The sequence below is a fragment of the Rhincodon typus genome, chromosome 35 (assembly GCF_021869965.1).
Source record: "Rhincodon typus isolate 14 chromosome 35, sRhiTyp1.1, whole genome shotgun sequence".
NCBI classification, from domain to species: domain Eukaryota; kingdom Metazoa; phylum Chordata; class Chondrichthyes; order Orectolobiformes; family Rhincodontidae; genus Rhincodon; species Rhincodon typus.
The window spans coordinates 21373120-21394003 of NC_063366.1; the positions used below are offsets into that span (position 1 = coordinate 21373120).

Sequence of the window (20884 nt, forward strand, 5' to 3'; positions counted from 1 at the left end):
AAACAGGGAATTACAGACAGTCCCTGGGTATGTGTCAGTGTCTGTGTGTGTGAGAATGTGTGTGTCTGTATGTGTCAGACTGTGTGTCTGTGTGTGAGAATGTGTCAGTGTATGTGTGTGTGTGTGTGTGTGTGTGTGTGAGAGAGTGTGGGGAGGCGATATGTGAATGGACAGAGATGTGCGAATGGAGGGAGATGTACATGTGTGAGGGGGGTGCGGTATGTGTCTGTTGGGGGCTGTGGGTGGAGGGGGAAGTGTGTATGTGAGGGAGGAGAAGTATACATAGAGGGTGATGTTTGTGTGGGAGGGATGTGTGTATGTGGGTGCATATCTATTGGGGGGGCGTGTGTCGTGGCAGGTGAAGTGGGTGTCTGTGTGTGTCGGCGGTGGGGGGGAGTGGATGCGTGTGAAGTGTCTGTGCGTGGGAGGTGCCTGGCTGTGTCAGAGAGAAGTGTATTGTGTGTTTTGAGGGAGGAGTGGATGAGTCTGGTGTGTGTGTGTGTGTGTGCGTGCGTGCCCTGGTTGTGTGGGAGGGAAATGTATGTGTGTGTGTGTTTTGGGGTGGCTGTATGAGGTGTGTTGGGCGATCACTGTGTGTGTGGCTTTGTGTCTGTGTCCATGTATGTGTGTATATGTGGGGAATGGTCTGTCTGTGTGGGAGGGAATGTGTGTGTGTGGATGGGTTGGGAAATGTGTGTGTATGTTTATGTGTGAGAAGGGGTGGAGGTGTGTGGGTGGTGGCCTGGGTATGTGTGTTTTGGGAGGGTTACGTTTGGGGTTGTTGATGTGTTTGCCGAGCTGGTAGCTTGGTTTGCAGGCGTTTCATCACCAGGTAACATCATCGATGAAGCCTCTGGTTTTTGTGTGTGTGTGTGTGTGTGTCTGTAGAGTACCCTGGATCTGTGGGGAGGGGATATTTGTACATGTGAGGGGTATGTCTCAGGGAGAAATGCAGGCAAATAGGACAAATTCTGTTTCGGAAATCAGGTTAGTATAGACATGATGGGTCCAATGGCCTGCTTCCATGTTGTATGACTTCATGACTACATGTGTGTGGGGCAGGGGTGAGGGTTTTGTGAGTTGGGGGGTAGTGGGCATGTCGTGGAGGAATGTGTAGTGGGGATGTGTGTGTTTGGGGCTAATCTGTGTGCGAGGGATGGATGTCTCCTGGTGGGGTCTGTGTGTGGGGTGTGTCCTGGAGGAGCGGTGTGTGTGTGCGTGTGTTTGGGGGGGTGGGGAGGAAATGTGTATGTGTGGCAGGGAATTGCATGTGTGTGGAGCAGAGGGATTTGAGTTTGTGGGGGATATGTGGGTGTGGAGCGATGGGTGTATGGCGGGTAGAATATGTGTGTGGAATGGGACATGTGTATATGGGGTTGGGATGTGAGTGCATGTTGGGGAAGCATGTGTGTCGCGGGTGGGTTATATGGGTGTCGATGGGCGGTGGTGTGTGTGTGTGTGGATGTGTGTTTTGTACTGTGTGTGTGTGTGCAGACGTTTGTGTTGGGGTGAAGTGTAGGGTGTATGTGGTGGGGTGCGTGTGTGGCGGGGTGATGTGTGTGGAGGGAGGGATGTGTGGGAGGATTGTGTGTGAGGACACAAGAATGTGGTTTATCATCACATTGTGAAGTGTAGTTTGAGGCAGGTAATAAATGTGGATCTTCATAGTGACCCCAAATGATGCAAATGAAAAATAATCGAAAAAAACAAATAAATTATTCAAATCCATGTCGCTCATGTCTCCAAAAATTTCTAAATCCACTGCTTTTATGTTATTCCAACCTTTTTCAGGCTTTTTCTCTAAGTTTACATCCAATGGAATATTGCTCCAACAAGCTCCTGTTTGTTCGAGTCCCACTGACATTTATTATTTTCCAATCTCATGTGGGAGTGAAATGTGTTTTTCACAAAATTGAAAGCTGAAATGCTGAATCTGATCTCAAAATACCAACTAAACCTCCTGAAACCCAATGCCATCGAAAGGAATTCAACTGGCACTGGTTGGACTGAAGTAGGGGCCATTGAGAAAGAGCTTTATTGAAACAGTGGGGACAGGTCAGAGAAGGATCACTCAGTTGATGCCTGGGATGAAGCTGTTTCCTTGTGATGAAAGATTTCAGGCTGGGGCTATACTTATTGGAGTTCAGAGGAATGAGAGGTTCTTATTGAAATGTACCAGATTGTGAAGCTGCTGATGGAGTAGATGTTGAGAGGCTGTTTCCCATCGTGGGGGAATCTGGAACCAGGGACACAGTTTCAAAGTAAGGAGTCTGCCAATGAACTTGGGAATTTTGTGTCTCAGGATCATGAATCTTTAGAATTCTCTATCCCCGAGAGCAGTGGAGGCCAGGTCACTGATATTATTTGAAGCTGAGTTAAACAGGTTTTTGATCAATGAGGGAGTCAAAGGTAGTGGGAGTCAGGCAGGAAAACAGAGTTGAGATCAAAATCAGATCACCCACGATAACAAGGTGTAGGGCAGGATGAACACAGCAGGCCAGGCAGCATCAGAGGAACAGGAAAGCTGACGTTTCAGAAATGAGGGAGGGGAAGGGAGCTCTGAAATAAATAGAGAGGGGGAGGCGATGGTTGAAGGTGGATAGAGGAGCTGATAGGTGGAGAGCAGACAGGTCAAGGAGGCGGGGACGAGATAGGCTGGTCTTGGGATGAGGTTGGGGGTGAGGAGATTTTGAAGCTTGTAAAGTCCACATTGAGACCATTGGGCTGCAGGGTTCCCAAGCGAAATATGAGGTGCTGTTCCTGCAACCTTTGGGTGGCATCATTGTGGCACTGGAGGAGACCGAGGATGGACATGTCGTTGAAGGAGTGGGAGGGGGAGTTGAAGTGGTTCACAACTGGGAGGTGCAGTCGTTTGTCGCGAACCGAGCGTAGGTGTTCCACAAAGCGGTCTCCGAGCCTCCGCTTGGTTTCCCCGATGTACAGGAGGCCACATCGGGAACAGTGGATATAATATACCACATTAGCAGATGTGCAGGTGAACATCTGGTAGATGTGGAAAGTTTTCTTGGGGCCTGGGATGGGAGTGAGGGGGGAGGTGTAGGGGCAGGTGTAGCACTTCCTGCGGTTGCAGGGAAAGATGCCGGGGGTGGTGGGGTTGGAGGGGAGTGTGGAGTGGACAAGGGAGTCATGGAGACAGTGGTCCCTCTGGAAGACTCACGCCTGGACATTGAACAGCTTTTCCTCCGCCTCCATCTCCGCACTTACTTCCTTAATCGCGAGTCTAACCCTCCCTTCACTGACCCCTTCTCCCGCCTCCAACACACCCCTTCCACCTGGACACCACCCTATGACCTCCTACCCTCCCTCGACCTCTTCATTTTCAACTGCCGTCGAGACATCAATCGCCTCAACCTCTCCACCCCTCTCACCCACTCCAACCTCTCCCCTGCAGAACGTGCAGCCCTCCGCTCCAATCCCAACCTCATCATAAAACCCGCGGACAAGGGAGGTGCAGTAGTGGTATGGCGCACTGATCTCTACATCACCGAGGCCAGGAGCCAACTCTCCTACACCTCCTCTTACCGCCCCCTTGATCATGACCCCACCCCCGACCACCAAAACATCATCTCCCAGACCATCCACAAATTCATCACTTCAGGTGACCTCCCACCCACAGCCTCCTTCCTCATCGTTCCCCAACCCCGCACTGCCCGTTTCTATCTCCTTCCCAAAATCCATAAACCTGACTGCCCTGGTCAACACATTGTCTCCGCCTGCTCCTGCCTCACCGAACTTATCTCCACTTATCTCAACTCCATTTTTTCCCCCTTGGTCCAGGAACTCCCCACCTACATCCGTGACACCACCTACGCCCTCCACCTCCTCCAAAACTTCCAATTCCCTGGCCCTCACCACCTCATCTTCAGCATGAATGTCCACTCCCTATACACTTGCATTCCCCATGTGATGGCCTAAAGGCCCTCCACTTCTTCCTGTCCTGCAGGCCCGACCAGTCCCCCTCCACCGACATCCTTATCCGCTTAGCCGAACTCATCCTTACCCTTAACAACTTCTCCTGCAATTCCTCCCACTTCCGACAGACAAAAGGGGTGGCCATGGGTACCCGCATGGGCCCAAGCTATGCCTGCCTCTTTGTAGGATACGTGGAACAATCCCTCTTCCTCAGCTACACTGTTCCCCATCCCCCACCGCTTCCTCCGTTACATCGATGACGTATCAGCGCCGCCTCGTGCTCCCACAAGGAGCTCGAACAGTTCATCCACTTTACTAACACCTTCCACCCCAACCTTAAGTTCACCTGGACCATCTCTGATACCTCTGTCTCCTTCCTGGACCTCTCTGTCTCCATCTCTGGTAAGCACCTGGAAACTGATATCTATTTCAAGTCCACTGACTCCCACAGTTACCTAGAATACATCTCCTCTCACCCACCTTCCTGCAAAAATGCCATCCCCTATTCCTACTTCCTTCGCCTCCGCCGCATCTGCTCCCAAGATGAGGTGTTCCACTCCCAGAAATTCCAGATGTCCTCGTTTTTCAAGAACCGCAATTTCCCCCCCTCAGTGGTCAAAAACACCCTCGACCGCATCGCTTGCGTTTCCTGCACCTCAGCCCTCACACTCTCTCCCCGCAATAACAAGAAAGACAGAATTCCCCTCGTCCTCATGGATCACCCCATTAACCTCCAGATTCAAAGCATCATTCTCTGCCACTTCCGCCACTGCAATCTGACCCTGCTACCAAGGATATATTTCCCTCCCCACCCTTATCTGCTTTCTGGAGGGACCGCTCTCTCCGTGACTCCCTTGTCCACTCCACACTCCCCTCCAGCCCCACCACCCCTGTCACTTTCCCTGCAACCGCAGGAAGTGCTACACCTGCCCCTACACCTCCCCCCTCACCCCCATCGCAGGCCCCAAGAAGACCTTCCACATTAAACAGATGTTCACCTGCACATCTGCTAATGTGGTATATTGTATCCGCTGTTCCCGATGTGGCCTCCTCTACATCGGAGAAACCAAGCGGAGGCTTGGAGACCGCTTTGTGGAACACCTACGCTCGGTTTGTGACAAACGACTTGCACGTCCCAGTCGAGAACCACTTCAACTCCCCCTCCCACTTCTTGGACGACGTATCCATCCTGGGCCTCCTCCAGTGCCACAACGATGCCACCCGAAGGCTGGAAGAACAGCACCTCATATTCTGCCTGGGAACCCTGCAGCCCAATGGTCTCAATGTGGACTTTAGAAGCTTCAAATTCTCCCCACCCTCGAACTCATCCCAAGACCTGCCCCTCTCGTCCCCGCCTCCTTGAACTGTCCGTCTTTTCTCCCACCTATCTGCTCCTCCCGCCTCACTGACCAAACCCCACCCCCACTTCCTACCTACTAGCCTCATCCCCACCTCCTTGACCTGTCCATCTTCCCTCAACTGACCAACACCCATCCCAACTCCCACCTACACTCACTTTTATTGGTTCCATCCCCGCCTCCTTGACCTGTCTGTCTTCTCTCCACCTATCTGCTCCTCTATCCACCTTCTACCATAGCCTCCCCCTCTCTCTATTTATTTCAGAGCCCCCTTCCCCTCCCCCATTTCTGAAGAAGGATCCAGACCCGAAACGTCAGCTATCCTGCTCCTCTGATGCTGCCTGGCCTGCTGTGTTCCTCCAGCTTCGCACCGTGTTATCTCAGACTCCAGCATCAGCAGTTCCTACTATCTCTAGATCAGCTACGATCTTTGTGAATGACAGAGAAAACTCCCGGGGTCAGTCCTGCTCCTGTTTCTGATGGATACATGTTCTTATGGAATTTTCACTTGTACATTGTTTTGAGTTGTCAGCTTTTGAGTTTCTTTCCTTTCTGTGTGTTAAAATATTTTTAAGTTAAGATCTTACCTTTATACGCACAAATTCTCTTCCACTCTGGAAACAGAAATCATAAATAGACTGAAGAACTTGCTGTGACATGAAGCATAAATAATTTGGAGAAAGGTTTTGAACAGACATGTTTGAATGTGGTAGATACTGCTTAATACACTTTCTGTGGCATTGCTCATTACAAACTGGAAATTAAGAACCAAATTTTGACGAGTATTCCTGAGGCAGATAGCTCCAGTCGGGACGTTTCTGGACTCGCTTCAGTAAAAAGAACCTGAATTGTGCAATTTTCACTCCAAAGGCAGTGGTGGGTCAGGGTGTGGGAGTTGGGGATATGAGATGGGCGTGAGTGCAGTGGGAAAGTCTGGGACAGAGTGGGGCCTCACTGATCCTGGAAACAGATCCTGAGCCATCAAGGCAGTAGGTGAGGGCTGAAATGGGCTGGTTAGAAGCCCTGCCTTGGTTCTCTGGGACTTCCTCCCCCAGCTGTGATAAAACCAGGGGCTCTCTACCCCTGAACTCTCTAATTCCTTCACCCAATCCCCATGCCAACTCATCTCCCAAAACAATTCCCATGCCCCTTCTGATACTCCCCGTGCCAGCTCAATGTCAACTCCTGCCCTTCAGACACTCATCAATCAAATATAAATCTTTTTTGTACAGAATCTGGATCTGGAATTCATTGTCTGAGAGTCTGTTGGAGGCAGAAACAATCACATCTTTCAAAAGAGAATGAGACGATTACCTGAAGAGTGTCAGTTTGCGGGGCTGCAGGGAAACACCGGATGAGTGACAATAACGAATTGTTGTTGCAGAGAGTCAGAACAGAAAGACAGACTGGATGACTCCCTTCTGTGCTGTAACATTGTGTAATTCTAAAATCCAACTCCACAAGAGCTCTCCAATGATTTATAAAGTAGAAGGGAATTTAATTTTAAAAATAAAAAATTTAATTAGCATAATCATTCCAATTTTGCCACATTGTGTGCTTATAAATTGAATGTAATCTATCCTTTTCAAACAAATTAAACCAGTCAACATTATGAGCGATATAAAAGTTGCTGAACAATATCAATCATGTCAAAAGTAATCCATTGACAGCGAAGAGCTTGGGAAGTTCCTGAGAAATAATATATTGGAGGCTGAGGGGTGACCTTGCACAGGTTTATAAAATCATGAGGGACATGGAAAGGGTAAAGGGGCAAGGTCTTTTCCCTGGGTTCGGGGGAGTGCAAAACTAGAGGGGCATAGGTTTAAGGTGAGAGGGGAAAGATATAAAAGGGACCTAAGGGGCAACTTTTTCACACAGAGGGTGGTGTGTGTATGGAATGGGCTGCCAGAGGAAGTGGTGGAGCCTGGGACGATTGTAACATTTAAAAGGCATCTGAGTGGGAATATGAATAGGAAAGGCTTAAAGGGATATCGGCCAATTGCTGGCAAATGGCACTAGATTTATGTAAGATATCTGGTTGGCATCGAGTTGGACTGAAAGGTCTGTTTCTGTGCTGTATATCACTATGACTGTTTGTAAGAGCAAGTTCTTTCTCAGTCTGTTATCAACACTTATCGTCTCTCCTTTTAACTCCTCTCTTTCTGTTCTCACCCAGAAATTGCAACTGTTGTTGTTGATTACAGACAGACAAGAGTTTGCTCTCGTAACCATTTCTCACACAATGACACAGCCCATGGGGCAGCAACTGTTTCAGCAGAAGAACATTTATTTGAACAAAAATACCTAAGATATAAAATATTACAAGCCACAGGGTGAGAAATGAACATTTCCCAGCCAAATGCACTTTGAATCATAGAGTCCCTCCAGTGCGAAAGGAGGTCATTTGAGTCCACACTGACTCTCTGAAGGGCATTCCACCCAAACCCATGGAGCACGATGGAGCACAGAAGAAGCCCTTGAGCCTGTAGATTCTGCACCATCCTATCTACACTAATCCCACATTCCAGCTCTTGGCTCAAAGCCTTGAATGATATGACATAGTTTTTAAAGGTTGTGAGGTTCCCTCTCTCGTGCCCTTCCCCAGGCAGTGCATTCCAGATTCCCACCACCCTCTGGTGAGAAGGGTTTTCCTCAAATACACCCAAAACCTACTGCCTCCCACCTAAAATTATTCCCCCTTGTTACTGACCCTTCAGTACTGCTTCCCTCCCACCCTGCCTGTGCCCTCATAATCTAATACAACTCTCTCAGGTGCCCACCTCAGCCTTTTCTATTTTGAATAAAAACAACATGAACCTATCCAGCTTCTCTTCATAGCTGTAATGCTCCATCCCAGGCACCGTCCCAGTGACTCTCCTCTGCACCCGCTACAGGGCAATCACATCCTTCCGATAGTGAGGTGACCAGAACAGCACACAGTCCTCCTAACCAAAGTGCTGTACAGCTTCAACATGACCTCCCTGCTCTTATAACTAATGCCACACCTGTTAAAGCCAAACGTCCCATATGCCACCTTAATTATCCTATTAACCTGTCCTGCTGCCTTCAGGGACCTGTGGACCAGCACCCCAAGATTCCTCTGTTCCTCTCAGCTTCTGAATGTTCATGACTCATTGATTATTGCCTTGTTTTGTTTCTTGTTCTGAAATGCAACACCTCATACTTTTCAGGGTTAAATTCCCTCTGACAATGATCTACCCATCTGACCAATCCCTTTACATCTTCCGGTAAACTAAGTCCTTCTTCCTCAATATTAACCAACCAGCCTATCTTCGTGTCATCTACAAACTTGCTAAGCATCAGCACACCCACCAAGCCCCCAACATTCACATCTATATTGTTCATATAAATCACAAACAATAAGGGACACAGAACTGATCCAGTTGTATGCCACTGGACAGCTGCCTCCAGTCTTGTGAACAGCCTTCTACCACCACCCTCTGTCTCCTCCCACTAATTGTGGATCCATCACGCCAAGTTACCCTGGATCCCATGTGCTTTTATCATCTTGATCAGTCTCCCATGTGGGACCTTGTCAAAAGTTTTGCTGAAATCCACAATTTATGTGTCAACTTAAAATAAGTTTGAAATAGACTAATACAAATAACCATAGTTAAGAGTATCTTTTGGATATAATTTTGTCAGAGATTTCTCTAAAACAAACTTTAGATCCTTAGAATTCAGGGTTTTTTTCTAGGTATTGATTGTCATCATTGTACACATTGTTTTCCATATCACACACAGGATCATGTGTTATCTCAATCACATTAGAAACAAATTGGTAGAAATACATTTCAGCATTCTGATGCTAATACTGTTGAAGCATTTATTTGCTAGAATTAAAACAATAGAAGTCTGTTAAAATTATAGTTCTCATTTTCCTTCTCAACCTGTTAAATCTGTAATTCTTTTTCCATGACCACTTTCAATCTGATTCTGATTTCAGTCGGATTATAGACACAAATAAACTAACTCCTTCAGTATAAAACATTTTTAAATAAGTTATCAATTGTTTTCTCCTGGAATTATTAGGTCAAAATAAACTAAGCCTGAGTAAGTATTTTAACATAAAAAGTCTCACATTGTATTAGTCACACCATCAATATATATTGACGACTGATAGTAAAAGGCAAAATAAATGTAGCATGTTCAATTATACTTGCAATTATTGCAAAATCTACATTTCTTATGGCTTTTGAACATTTTAATATTAAACCCTTACCACATTCTACGAATGATTTCTGAAGTTTTAGTCCTACAAAGATACAAAAATATTATCATGAGTATGAGAAAAAATAATTTAATTGATCACATCTTCTCACCAAAATAGTTTGAATTGATCTGATGATTTTTCAATGAAAATCAGCTCTTACAAATATGTAATTTACCATCATTAGGTATTTTATTAATAAACCATGCTGCAGTTCAGGTACCATAGGGTTTTAATGTGTAACTGGTTTGTTTCCAAGGAGGATGAACTGGGAGATAGAAAATTAAATTAAAACATCAGAAATGTTCTCAAATTGGTAGAAGAAATGTAGGGGAGAAGAATAACCTGACAAAAAGAAAATATCACTTCTGAGCCGTTGTGGCTCCATTAGTTTTAAAGTCTACAAAGAAACATGAGTGCAATAAAATTGTTGAAGAAAGTATGTGCCATTCATTTGAGGGCAATGCTCCTGAAAATAACACTGAGGCACTCGGTGACAAAATATCCAGAACTGGGAATCATAAGAGAGTCAGATGAGGATTACAGATGAGACATTGCAGATGAAGGACTTTGTGTTTTTGTGGTAAAATGAAAATTGTAAATGTAAACATCAAGCAGTTGCTTTTAAAAGACAAGGGTAAGAGGACATACAGATCAGGAAATGACAGATGCGATCCATGAATTGTCTTGGTCAATCCTTACATTTATAAACTGTGGAAAACTGTCATATCAAAAGATTCAAACCAAAACCTGACACCGAGACCTTATGTGACACACCTTCTCATCAAGAAGTAAAAAAGCAACAACACAGATGAGTTGCCAGCCAACATTAGAAACAGCTTCCTTGTTATTGGCTGTTCCTCGATACAACGGTGATGTCACGAGATCTTGCCATGGTCTTTGTGAACTGACCAGGCTGATTCCTGACCTATAGATTTTTGGGCACAACAGTCCGGATTTCACAGGAGTTAGCAGGATCCTGAGTGCTACTGTACTTCTTTTTAAAAGATATTAGGTCTCTCAGCATGATGCAGTTTGATCAGGTTCATCAGAGGAGGTGGTTTAACACATTTAAAGCACATGGCTCAGGTGGAAGTGCAGTGGCATGGATCAGGGATTTGTTAACAGGCAGGAAACAGAGAGCAGGAATAAACAGGTCATTCTCATGTTGGCAGGTTGTGATGAGGGAGCTACCATAAGGATCGTACCTGGGCCCACAGCTGTTTACAATATGGATCAATGATTTGGAAATGGTGACTAAATGTAACGTTTCTAAGTTCACAGATGACACAAAGCGAGGTGGGAGCATGTGCTGTGACAGAGAGATGCAAAGTGATTTCAAGAGGATTTGGACAGAATGAGTGAGTGGGCAAGAACATGGTCAAGGGAACTTAAGGTGGAAAAAGTGAGGATCGCTATCCTCCAGCCTGCTCTTGTAGCCACAGGAGTGATATGGCTAGTCCAGGTCAGTTTGTGGTAAATGGAAATCCCAGTGTAGTGACAATGGGGGGGGTTCAATGGTGGCAACTGAATGTTGAGGAGCAATGTTTCGATTCTCTTTTGTTGGAGATGGTCATAGTCTGGCACTTGTGTGGTATAAATGTTACTTGTTACTTGTCATCTCAAAATGTGGATATTGCCCAGGTGCTGCTACATTTGGACATAAAACTGCTTGAGGATGTGAGGAGCTGTGATTGGTGCTGAACACAGCAATCTTCAGTGAACATCCCTCCATCATAAGGTCAGAACAGGGGATAGTCATTGATGAAGCAGCTGAAAATGATTGGGCCAAGGAACATTCTTCTGAGGAACCCCTCAAGAGATGTCCTTGCGCTGAGGTGACTGACCTCCAACAATCCTCACCACCTTCCTTTGAGCGTTGTATGACTCCAACCTGCAGAGAGACCTTCCCAACTTTCACTGGTTCCAATTTTGTTCAGACTCCTTGATGCCACACTCGGTCAAATGCAGCCTTGATGCCAAGGTCTGTCACTCTCACCTCACCTCTGGTATTCAGCTCTTTGTCCGTGTTTGAACCGAGTCTGTAATGAGGTCAGGAGCTGAGTGGCCATGGCCAAACCCAAACTGGGCGTCACTGAGCAGGTTATTGCTGAGTAGGTGCTGTTTGATAGCACTGTTGATGACACCTTCCATCACTTTACTGATGATCCGTCTCTGTTCTTGGAGAAAGACAAGATGTTGCATTCCTGGAGTCAATGTGAAATTCCTATGCCTCCCAAATCCATAGGATGACGGCACGGAGTCCCGATGTGAACAAAGGACTGCCAACTCTGAAGACCTCAGTTCATTGACCATTGACTGCATTGGTGCCATTTCTTGCCCTGATCCATCCTGGGAAAGAGTCATCAACTTTGCCTCCAATTTCCACCTTTCTCTCACCTTCATCTGGATAATCTCTAATTCTTCTCCTCCCTTCCCTTCCTTGACTTCTCTGACTCCATCTCTGGGATATCCTGTTCACTAGTATCTATCACAAAACCACTGATTCTCACATCTACCCTGAATACATAACCTCGCTCCCTGCTACCTGGAAGAACTCCATTTTGTTCTCCCAGTTTCTCTATCACATCTGTACAGATGATGGAAACTTCCACAATGATGCACCCAACATGTCTTACTTTCAACCAAGGATCATGTCCTTCCCCACTGAGCTAACAAGGCACTTCATGGTGTCCAACCCATTTTGGACATTTCTACACTTTCCCCTTCCCCTCCTTCCCAGAACAACAACAGCTTTCACTGGTGTCTCCATATTCCATTCCATGAGCCTCTGGCTTCAAAGATCTTCCTCCGCTATTTCCACCAGCTCCAACATGATGCCACCACCAAACACACCCTCACCAAACACACCCTCCCATTGACTCTCCTATCAGCATTCCAAAGGGACTGCTCTCTCCCTGGTTCACTTTGTTATCATCGCTAACACCTTGTCTCTCTCCCATGGTTTCATATACACATAACACCCCCCTTTCTACCTCTCCCTTCCTCACTGTCCAAGGTCCCTCCTTCCTGGTAAAGCAGATATTCCCCTGAACTTCTTTCAGTCTAGTCTATTGTATTCACTGTTCTCAATCTATCACCTCTACACTGGGAAACTGGGTACCTACTTAGCAGAGCACCTCTGTTAGTCCACAAGCATGATCCTGAGATTTTGGCTATTTGTCATCTCAATGCCCCAACATCCTCTCACGGTCACATTCCTGTCCTGGGCCTGATGCAGTTTCCACTGAAATCCAATGCAACTGGAAAAACAACACCTCATTTTCCATTGAGGCATTTGACAGCCTCCTGCACTGGACACTGGGTTTAACTCTCTGATCAGGAACTCTGTCTTCCATTTAGGATATTGTTCCCCCAGTGTCTGTATTATGTTCTCATGTATTTGCTTTCAGTCAGAGCTCCCATGAACACCTACCCTAGACAAATGGTTTGCTTTTTCACTCAAACCATGATTATTCCTCTCTTCTGTTCCATGACACCTTTGATTTTGAATCCCTGTCGCTCGCCAACATTTCTCCAATCGTACCTTCAGTTGCATTAACACTTGCTAATTTTTAAACAGCACAAACCCATCACATTTCCCCAAGGCCTCCTACCCTCCCTCGACCTCTTCATCTCCAACTGCCGTCGAGACATCAATCGCCTCAACCTCTCCACCTCTCTCACCCACTCCAACCTCTCCCCCGCAGAACGTGCAGCCCTCCGCTCCCTCCGCTCCAATCCCAACCTCACCATAAAACCCGCGGACAAGGGAGGTGCAGTTGTAGTATGGCGCACTGACCTCTACATCGCCGAGGCCGGACGCCAACTCTCTGACACCTCCTCCTACCGCCCCCTTGATCATGACCCCACCCCTGAGCACCAAACCATCATCTCGCAAACCATCCACAACCTCATCACCTCAGGTGACCTCCCACCCACGGCCTCCAACCTCATCGTTCCCCAACCTCGCACTGCCCGCTTCTATCTCCTTCCCAAAATCCACAAACCTGAATGCCCTGGTCGACCCATTGTCTCCACCTGCTCCTGCCCCACCGAACTGATCTCCAACTATCTCGACTCCATTTTCTCCCCCTTGGTCCAGGAACTCCCTACCTATGTCCGTGACACCACCCACGCCCTCCACCTCCTCCAGAACTTCCAATTCCCCGGTCCCCAACACCTCATCTTTACCATGGACGTCCAGTCCCTCTACACCTGCATTCCCCATGCAGATGGCCTTAAGGCCCTCCGCTTCTTCCTGTCCCGCAGGCCCGACCAGTCCCCCTCCACTGACACCCTCATCCGCTTAGCCGAACTCGTCCTCACACTCAACAACTTCTCTTTCAATTCCTCCCACTTCCTACAGACAAAGGGGGTAGCCATGGGTACCCGCATGGGCCCAAGCTACGCCTGCCTCTTTGTAGGTTACGTGGAACAATCCCTCTTCCGTACCTACACCGGCCCTAAACCCCTCCTCTTCCTCCGTTACATTGATGACTGTATCGGCGCCGCCTCGTGCTCCCACGAGGAGCTCGAACAGTTCATACACTTCACTAACACCTTCCACCCCAACCTTAAATTTACCTGGACCATCTCTAACACCTCTCTCCCCTTCCTGGACCTCTCTGTCTCCATATCGGGCAACCACCTCGAAACCGATATTCATTTCAAGCCCAACGACTCCCACAGCTACCTAGAATACTCCTCCTCCCACCCACCTTCCTGCAAAAATGCTATCCCCTATTCCCAATTCCTTCGCCTCCGCCGCATCTGCTCCCAGGATGAGGCATTCCACTCCCGTACATCTCAGTTGTCCTCGTTTTTCAAGGACCGTAACTTCCCCTCCTCGGTGGTCGAGAACGCCCTCAACCGTGTCTCCCACATCTCCCGCACCTCATCCCTCACACCCCGTCCACGCAATAAAAACCAAAAAAGAATCCCCCTCGTCCTCACGTACCACCCCACCAACCTCCGGATCCAACGCATCATCCTCCGACACTTCCGCCATCTGCAATCCGACCCCACCACCAAAGACATCTTTCCCTCCCCACCCTTATCTGCTTTCCGGAGGGACAACTCTCTCCGTGACTCCCTTGTCCGCTCCACACTCCCCTCCAGCTCCACCACACCCGGCACTTTTCCCTGCAACCGCAGGAAGTGCTACACCTGCCCCCATACCTCCTCCCTCACCCCCATCCCAGGCCCCAAGAAGACTTTCCACATCAAGCAGATGTTCACCTGCACATCTGCCAATGTGGTATACTGCATCCGCTGTACCCGGTGTGGCTTCCTCTACATCGGGGAAACCAAGCGGAGACTCGGGGACCGCTTTGCAGAACACTTACGCTCGGTTCGCAACAAACAACTGCACCTCCCAGTCGCGAACCATTTCAACTCCCCCTCCCATTCCTCAGACGACATGTCCATCCTGGGCCTCCTGCAGTGCCACAACGATGCCACCCGAAGGTTGCAGGAACAGCAACTCATATTCCGCTTGGGAACCCTGCAGCCCAATGGTATCAATGTGGATTTCACAAGTTTCAAAATCTCCCCTCCCCCCACCGCATCCCAAAACCAGTCCAACTCGTCCCTGCCTCCCTAACCTGTTCTTCCTCCCACCTATCCCCTCCTCCCACCTCAAGCCGCACCTCCATCTCCTACCGACCAACCTCATCCCGCCCCCTTGACCTGTCCGTCCTCCCTGGACTGACCTATCCCCTTCCTAACTCCCTACCTACACTCACCTTTCCTGGCCCCATCCCCGCCTCTTCGACCTGTTTGTTTCCTCTCCACCTATCCTCTCCTCTATCCCTCTTCTATCCGCCTCCCACTCTCTCCCTATTTATTTCAAAACCCCCTTCCCCTCCCCCTTTTCTGATGAAGGGTCTAGGCCCGAAACGTCAGCCTCTCTGCTCCTATGATGCTGCTTGGCCTGCTGTGTTCATCCAGCCCTGCACCTTGTTGTCTCACATTTCCACCTCTGTTCAGTTCCAAACAACAGTTACATTAAACTCAAAACACTAACTCTGTTTTTCTCTCCACAGACGCTGTCAGAGTTGCTGTGTTTTTCCAGCACTGTGTGTTTTATCTTACAGCTGAAATGGTGAAATGCAGCTCGATTTGTTGGTACTTCCTGGATTATTTCAGCTTCACATTTGCCCAAGAAAATGTTGTGCATATTTACAAGAAGAAGAATAATAATAAAATATTCAACAGGTAGCATCTGTTTAAGAATTATTAAAGGAGCATATTCTATTCAGCCAGAGAATGGGAATTACAACTATTCCTTTATCCTTAATTTCAATGTGATCAACTCTTCACACCACCATTCCCCAAAAAGTTAACACTGAAACACACAATGGATTGGAGTAATGCTGTGGTCCTGAAATTCGACAGGGTTGTTTATGTCTTACAGCTTAATGATGGAGACTGTGAGATCGCCCTGTGGATTTCCAGGCTTGTACCTTTATTGTCTTTAGTCAGTGTTACACTGAGACTGTACCTTTAATCTGTCGATGGTGTTTCACACTCCAATAAATCACAGCAGCGATGCCAGCAATCACACAACAGAGGGTCACGAGTAAAGGTGCCAGCCAATCACCAGGGAAGATATCGTCTGTAAAGTGAATACAAGTGAGTTATACAACTACATTTTGTGCAGCGTGTGCATTATTATTACAAAATATTTACTAGTGGTGAATGTGTATGAGATGTGCAGAGTCCTTCCAAGAGTCTCCTGATTTAAAATCAGTGGGTTCCACTGAAATACCCAGAAACACCAACACTGAAAGTGTCAAATAACCAATTGGGGGTGGAGTCCCTGCCCATTTCAATCATTGCCACTGATCTTTATTATGGTTCTCTCTATAAAGGCAAAGAATTTAACATTGGCATTGGCACAACATTTGCAAATCAAAATAAATTATTTTATGAATAAACAATTTAAATTCTATCTGTGCATTTGTATTCCAGAACTCGTGGGCCCAATAATCGGAGCGAACTTGACCTCTCTGCCTGGGAAGGTGTTTCAAAAGTGTCAAATAAAAACAAAATACAGTGAATGCTGGAAATCTGAAACAAGGTAACACAGAAAGTGCTGTAGAAACTCAGCAAGTGTGTCAGCATTTATGGAGAGAGAAACTTCATAGACAGGGCCAGACCTGTGGAGTTTCTTCAGCATTTCCTGTGTTTATCTCATTAGTCCTGAGCCACATCCAAACCCTTTTAATTTGTGACTGCATCCCTGATGCTGTGAATTCTGGGGGAGTCAGTTGCAGAGACCAGGGGCTGGGGTATTACAGCACGTACAGAGACACATAGGCAGCAAGCAAATGCTGGAGGCCTATGTTTGTAAATTATCCTTTTCTACGCTACGTTTAACGAATTTTAAAGTGTTTCACAAAGCAGTAATCTGATAACAATGGACAATAGGTCAAATGAAGAGATATTAGGAAGAATTATTTTTTCCTGATCGACAATGACTTCCATCGGTTAAACAACATCTTGATTTTAAAATTCTCATGTTTGTTTACAAGTTCCTCCATGCCCTTGCCTTCCTTATCTCTGTAACCTCCTCCATCCCCAAACCCTCCAAGGCATCACCACTCATTAATATTGGCCACCAGACCAACCCCAGTGGTAAGTACTCCACAATAGTGTCCACACCTTACATTGACAGGGCCCAAGCTTTCAAAACGATTCCTTAAATCCCTCCAGCTCTCTATCCTATTTTCCCACTGTAAGGAAAATCTTAAAACCTATCTCTTTAACCAAGCATTTAGTCCTGTGATTTAGTATCTCCTAATGTAGCTCAGTGACTTATTTTCCCTCACTGAGTGAATGGATTGCCATGTGAGGGCATCTTGGGGACAGTTAAACACAAGATGCAATCTATGGCAGACTTTAAATTACCTTTAACTTTCTTGATTAAACATTCTGATTTACAAACCTGAGATCCTGATTTGTGCTTCTTGTGTAATTCCCAAATGTTCATAGCGTATACGACACTTGAACCTGTTTGTTGAATGTTTTGCAATGACAATGATGCTCTGGACGTTTACAAGACCATTGGAGTCCTCATCATAACTTGGTTCAGCTTGTGATAAAACAGGTCCATCTTCACTGATCCACTGGATTTCTGGCTGAGGGAACCATCCACTGGATTTACACACAAGCTGGATTCCGTTTTTATGGTATCCCTTCATGTGAATCCAGGGCCTATGACCCAAACCTGGAATCAGCAGAGAATAGATTCAGAAACTACAAACATTAGGAACACTTCCTGTAGCCTGTTAGAACTGGTTATTTAATGTTATTGATAGGTATCTAATCACTGCTTTTCACTGACTTTAATGCGATTATGAACTACATTTTATCTGAGAATATGTCCAGATAGAATTGTGATGACACAACAGATAACACTCATTCAGATTAATTAACTGGCACAGAATTGTACTCCAGCTAAACATCATTTAAAATGAGAGGAAAACAGAAAAGCAGTGAGACAAAAAACTCTATAAATTTCTAAACAATTATACATGAGGAAAAATGAACTTTACAGAAAGAGTAAGGTGACACCAAAGAATTTTCAAACTTCTGTTTACTATTTTCATCATTTTTTAACTCCATTTGAAGACCAGGGAATGGGGTTATTTATGTATGAGGGTCAGGTCATTGTAACAGTAACAGTGCTTTGACCCAGCAATCTACTCGGGATATCAGTTTGCGATGATAGTGCGGCTCCAAGGGTTAAATGGTGATTTCTATGTTCACAGTATGTGACATTCTCCAGTCAAACCTTGTATACCATAGTGCCAGTGTCAGCAAAACTATCCCGAGAGGCCTTGGGAGTCATAAGTGATGAGAAGACAGAGAAGATGGATGTATATGATAAGGAATGGAGCAAACAGTACATGCAAGTCAGGCTCGGATCAGGTTAAACGGTCACTGATTGGGTGAATAAGATATTAACCGGAGACTGGAGAAGTCTGTTTCGCAGTATTTGTAGCAGACGAGTTTGGAATTTAGGTAAAGAGATGTCTGTGTGACGGAAATGGTCATTAATTTTTTGTATTCCACTGAGTTTCATTCAGCCTAGTGTGGAGTATACTCTCCCTGTTTTTGCCTCAATATTTGATCATAAAACCTGGACTCAAAACTCCTGTAGTCAATCATTAGAAACTTCAACAACAGTTTCACCCTGGCAGATAGTGCCAAGCACCTACCACCCCCTGATTAGATCTTGCCTTGCACATCTCCTTTAAACTTTTTCCCTCCTAGCTAAACCTTGGTATTTGACATTTCCACACTGGGAAAAAGACTCCAACTATCCACCCTTTCCATAATTTTATATCCTTTCATCAGGTCGCTCCTCAGCCTCTGGTGCTGTCGCAAAAACAATCCAAATTTGTCCAAGCTCACCTTATAGTGAATATGCAGCGATCGAGGAAACATCCTGGCAAACCTCTTTTGGACCCTCTCCAAAGCCTCCACATCCTTCCTATTGTGTGGCGACCAGAACTGCACACAAAACTCCAAATGTGGCCTCTCTAAAGTCTTGTACAGCAAATGACTTGCCAACTTTTATACTCAATGCCCTGACAAATGAAGGCAAGCATGCAGTACGCCTTCTTTACTACCTTATTCATTTATTTATCCCCTTTCAGGGAACTATAGACTTACACCTCAAGATCCCTCTGTATACCAATGCTCCGAAGGGTCCTGTCATTTACTTTATGCTTTCATCTTGCTTTTGACCTCCCAAAATGCATCACTTCACACTTGTCTGGATTAACCTCCATCTGCCATTTCTCCACCCAATTGATCTATATCCTGCTGTATCCTTTGATAATGTTCCACAACTCCACCAATTTTTGAGTCATCTACAAATGTACCAATCAGACCAATGTTTATCCAAAACATTTATGTGTATTGCAAGCATCAGTGTCATATCTAGAAGGGCTAATAGGGCCAGTACACCAAGCAGGGACGTTCACCACTTTTCAGGGCATAGAGCTAGGAGCCATTCGGGTTAGTGAGTTGTCTGAGGACAGCAGCATTGATTGGTCTGTGACAATTGAACATCAAACAAAAATATAAAAAGGATATAACACATGCTGGTGCCTGAATCGGCTGTCCTCAAACATTTAATAATGACCATGAAATGAGCATTAGTCATGGTAAAAATTCATCTGGTTCACTTACATCCTCAGAATAAGCAGTACACCATTTAAGTCTACGATGAAGAGCAATATCTTCACTCAGAGGGTAGTGAGTCTCTGAAACTCTCTACCCTCGAGACCGTGGAAATTCAGAATAGTCAAGATAGAGACCGGTAGATTTCTGGTTACGAAAGACATCAATGGATACGGTGATGGAGCAAGAAGGTTGTATTGAGTTAGATGACCGGCTGTGATCTAACTGAATGGGACAGCAGGCTCAATGGGCTGCATGGCCTACTCTTGTCCAATGTTCCCACACCTTATTTCATATTGATATATTACAAATGTTAAATTAATTTAATTGTTCAATGTTAAAATATTAATTAATTTAAACTGGGCTTTTAGAACTCAGAGACATATCACTTCTCCAAAGTTACTGAGGTGTACAAACCTATGACATTCAATATGACTGCAGCTTCTTCAGAATTGGTTCCGCTATTAACTAAACATCTGTATTCCCCTCTATCAAAAACTGTTGTGTTCTTTATTCGAAGAGAAATGGCTCCTTGGGTCAGTTCATTTTTCAACAGTTCTGTCCTTCCTCTGTAATTCCTGTGCTGAGCAGCAGCATCATCTTCCCCATGTCTGTACACATGAACTGGTGAATCTAGACCTGATTTAAACCACTGCACCAACATGTTGCTGGCAGATAAATCTGGCACAAGCTGGCATTCCAACAGGGCATCTTCACCCACTGTGGCTTCAACAGGTTCAGCAGGTCCAACGACAAGGAACTCACCTAGTGAACAGCAACAATAAAACATAAAATTCTGTATTTATGTCATCCATGGAACAAAATTACATTGAAAACAGCAGATTTTCTAAAATATAAACTGCCCTACAATATACAATTCCTCCAGAACCGCATTGTAAATGAATTTGAATTCAGCAATTTTTTATTGTGATTTGGAACCATCGAGTAGAAGTTAATTTGGAAGATTAGGAATCAGAGAATCAGAAAATCCCTACAGTGTGGGAACAGGCCCTTCAGCCCAACAAGTCCACACCGACCCTCAGAGCATCCCAGCCAGACCCACACCCCTATGACCCTGAACACTTTGGGTAATTTAGCAAGGCCAATCCAGCTAACCTGCACATCTTTCGGACTGTGGGAGGAAACTGGAGTACCCGAAGGAAAC

The 20884-nt window shown here is 46.0% G+C and overlaps 1 protein-coding gene across 1 annotated transcript in view; it reads right to left on the reverse strand.

Moving 5' to 3' along the window:
- LOC109938504 overlaps positions 1–20884 on the reverse strand; it is a 133379-nt gene that overhangs the window by 66768 nt on the left and 45727 nt on the right. Inside the window, exons 3-7 of the mRNA XM_048616679.1 lie at positions 20137–20484; positions 17474–17755; positions 16028–16141; positions 9535–9567; positions 5879–5905 (exon numbers count right to left, since the gene is read on the reverse strand). Coding sequence (XP_048472636.1) covers positions 5879–5905; positions 9535–9567; positions 16028–16141; positions 17474–17755; positions 20137–20484 — 804 coding nt within the window. The remainder of the gene's footprint in view (positions 1–5878; positions 5906–9534; positions 9568–16027; positions 16142–17473; positions 17756–20136; positions 20485–20884) is intronic.